The sequence below is a fragment of the Penaeus monodon genome, chromosome 6 (genome assembly GCF_015228065.2).
Source record: "Penaeus monodon isolate SGIC_2016 chromosome 6, NSTDA_Pmon_1, whole genome shotgun sequence".
NCBI classification, from domain to species: Eukaryota; Metazoa; Arthropoda; class Malacostraca; order Decapoda; family Penaeidae; genus Penaeus; species Penaeus monodon.
This window is the reverse complement of record NC_051391.1, coordinates 14547973-14550472: the sequence shown is the minus strand read 5'-3', so window position 1 is coordinate 14550472 and position 2500 is coordinate 14547973. Positions and strand designations below refer to the sequence as shown.

The 2500-nt window shown below is 41.9% G+C and overlaps 1 protein-coding gene across 1 annotated transcript in view; it reads right to left on the bottom strand.

Moving 5' to 3' along the window:
• LOC119574256 (inter-alpha-trypsin inhibitor heavy chain H4-like) overlaps positions 1-2500 on the bottom strand; it is a 124671-nt gene that overhangs the window by 18067 nt on the left and 104104 nt on the right. Inside the window, exons 4-5 of the mRNA XM_037921414.1 lie at positions 510-672; positions 106-248 (exon numbers count right to left, since the gene is read on the bottom strand). Of these exons, the coding sequence (XP_037777342.1) occupies positions 106-248; positions 510-600 (234 nt within the window). The 5' untranslated portion in view covers positions 601-672. The remainder of the gene's footprint in view (positions 1-105; positions 249-509; positions 673-2500) is intronic.

Genomic DNA, 2500 nt, shown 5'->3' with positions numbered 1-2500 from the left:
ACAGAATGCCATAAATGTCCTTGGCATCTCCACACTGCACACCACAAGCATAACCAGGATTGCCCCCATAACAAAGACAGTTATCACAGCCACCACTCTCATCACCTGAATGTCCCCAGCATCAAGGGCTCTTTGGACATCGTAATGCACTTCGAGCTGGCCGTGGATCACCCCGTCCTTGGGCATCAACTCTCGGTCGGGGTCATACTGCAGTCGGGCCGTCTTTCCGCCTTCTCGCCATTCCGTCACTGTAAAGGGATGGTTGTGTGAGGGTTGTAGCTGACTAAAGGGGTATTTTCCTTTCACATTTTATGTCCTGTTGCATTTACTGGCTTGCTGTTTTTTTCCTCTTTTTTAGTTAGTGCTTGGAGATATATATCATGTTGTATTACATTTGCTCAGGTAGAAAAGTAGGAGATATATGGTTCAGTGGTAATATATGTGAGTACAGCGACTTATCACGAACTGTAAATAACAATACCAGGTATACTAAAAAGTCTCAAACTCACCAGCATCCCTGAAAGAAACTCCTCCCGGTACCTTCTTTACGGAGAGGACGCTGATATCCCGTGTTTCATGGATAGTAACATCCACCAACATATCCAAGACTGGGTATCCTGGATGGACGTTGATCTTGTGCGAGTACACGCCCAGCCGTCGCTCCAACAGTTCCTTTGGAATGAATGAGAGTGTATTAGAACCTATTTGTTAGGGTTTAATATGCGCGCGGTGGGCGGTTGTATCGAGAATGCACTATTGATTTTTGGAACGCAGGAAGTTTAAACTTGCTGAATGATTGCATCTGTCGTTTTACTAAGATTTGTTTGTTCCAGTCTGTTGAGTTTTATGCACTTTCTTTTATTTAACTAAGGGCCAGGAGTAGAAATAGCTTGCAAATACGGCGCACTACCACTGACTGAATCAAACACGAGTGACGCGCATGTTGACCTTTTTTGTTAACAGGCATGTGTTTCCAATTTCCGAATTAACGATACTTTTGTGACGAAAAATTCCATTAAACTTTTACCTTCAAATCAGTATTAGAAGGATAAGTTTGTGAGCTTCAAGGATGTATTTTGAGAACTTTATCTTGGAAGCAGGCTATCGAAAAAAAGTCTCTCTCTCTCTCTCTCTCTCTCTCTCCTCTCTCTCTCTCTCTCTCTCTCTCTCCCCCCCCTCTCTCTCTCTCTCTCTCTCTCTCTCTCTCTCTCTCTCTCTCTCTCTCTCTCTCTCTCTCTCTCTCTCTCTCCTCTCTCTCTCTCTCTCTCTCTCTCTCCCTCTCTCTCTCTCTCCCTGTCTCTCTCTCTCTTTTTGTCTATCTATCTATCTACCAATCCAACTCTCTCTCTATTTATCTATACTCATATAATATGAAGAAAATATATATCCATTCAATTTATAAAAACAGATACTATCTACTGTATGTTTCTAAATCTCTGTCTATCTATCTATCTATATCTATCCATCTCTCTATATCCATATCATATGCAGACAATGCATATTCACTTAATTTGATAACGAATCAATTTTATCATATTTCTCAGCCCTAATCAGTCCCCCTGTTCTCGTTGAACCAATGATCACATAACATTCACTCACTGTATGTTACAGTCACTTCTCATCTTCCCTCCCGATATGAACTTATCCATCGCTAGCTTTCCACTTTCTGATTCACTCAATTAATCAAACCCCGCAGATTTAAAAAAAAAAGGCATAAACACAAACGATCGGCTTGGCTGCTGAACTCTACGGATTAAAAAAAAAAAAATCTTCCCTTGGGATACAGTTCCGACATGGCGGGGTGTGCATGCTGTTTCCACGGGCACACGTTGTTGGCTGGAGTATTTACACGCCCAAAATTTAAGTCTTTCGAGGGGATGAAGGAAGGGACGGAGGAGGGATGGAGGCGGAAGCAGAAAATGCGAGGAAGTAAGAGAGGAAGAGGAAGATAGGAAAGAAGTGGAGGAGGAAAATGGAGATGAAAGGAAATGGAGAAGATTATGTGTATAGAGAGGGAGGGAGGGAGGGAGGAGAGAGAAAGTGAGAGAGAGAGAGAGAGAGAGAAAGTGAGAGAGAGAGAGAGAGAGAGAGAGAGAGAGAGAAGAGAGAGAGAGAGAGAGAGAGAGAGAGAGAGAGAGAGAGAGAGAGAGAGAAAGAGAGAGAGCAGAAAAAAACAAAAAAACAGGCAAACGGACAGACAGACAGAAAAAATCAATAATAGACACAGAGACTCAGGGAAATAAAAGAGAAAGGAAATGGATGAGAGAACATTAATGTACCACAGAGAGCGCCAGAGAAGCAGATAGGACGAATTAAAAAGACAAAACACAATAAACAAGAAAAGACAACACGCACACACACACATACACAACACACACACATACACACACACAAAGCAAAATACAGAAAGAGATAAAAAGTAAATTAAAAGTATCGAAACATTAAACGAAAAAAAGAAGCAAAGCAGAAACAAGCAAGAAGAAGGATCGAGACAACACCG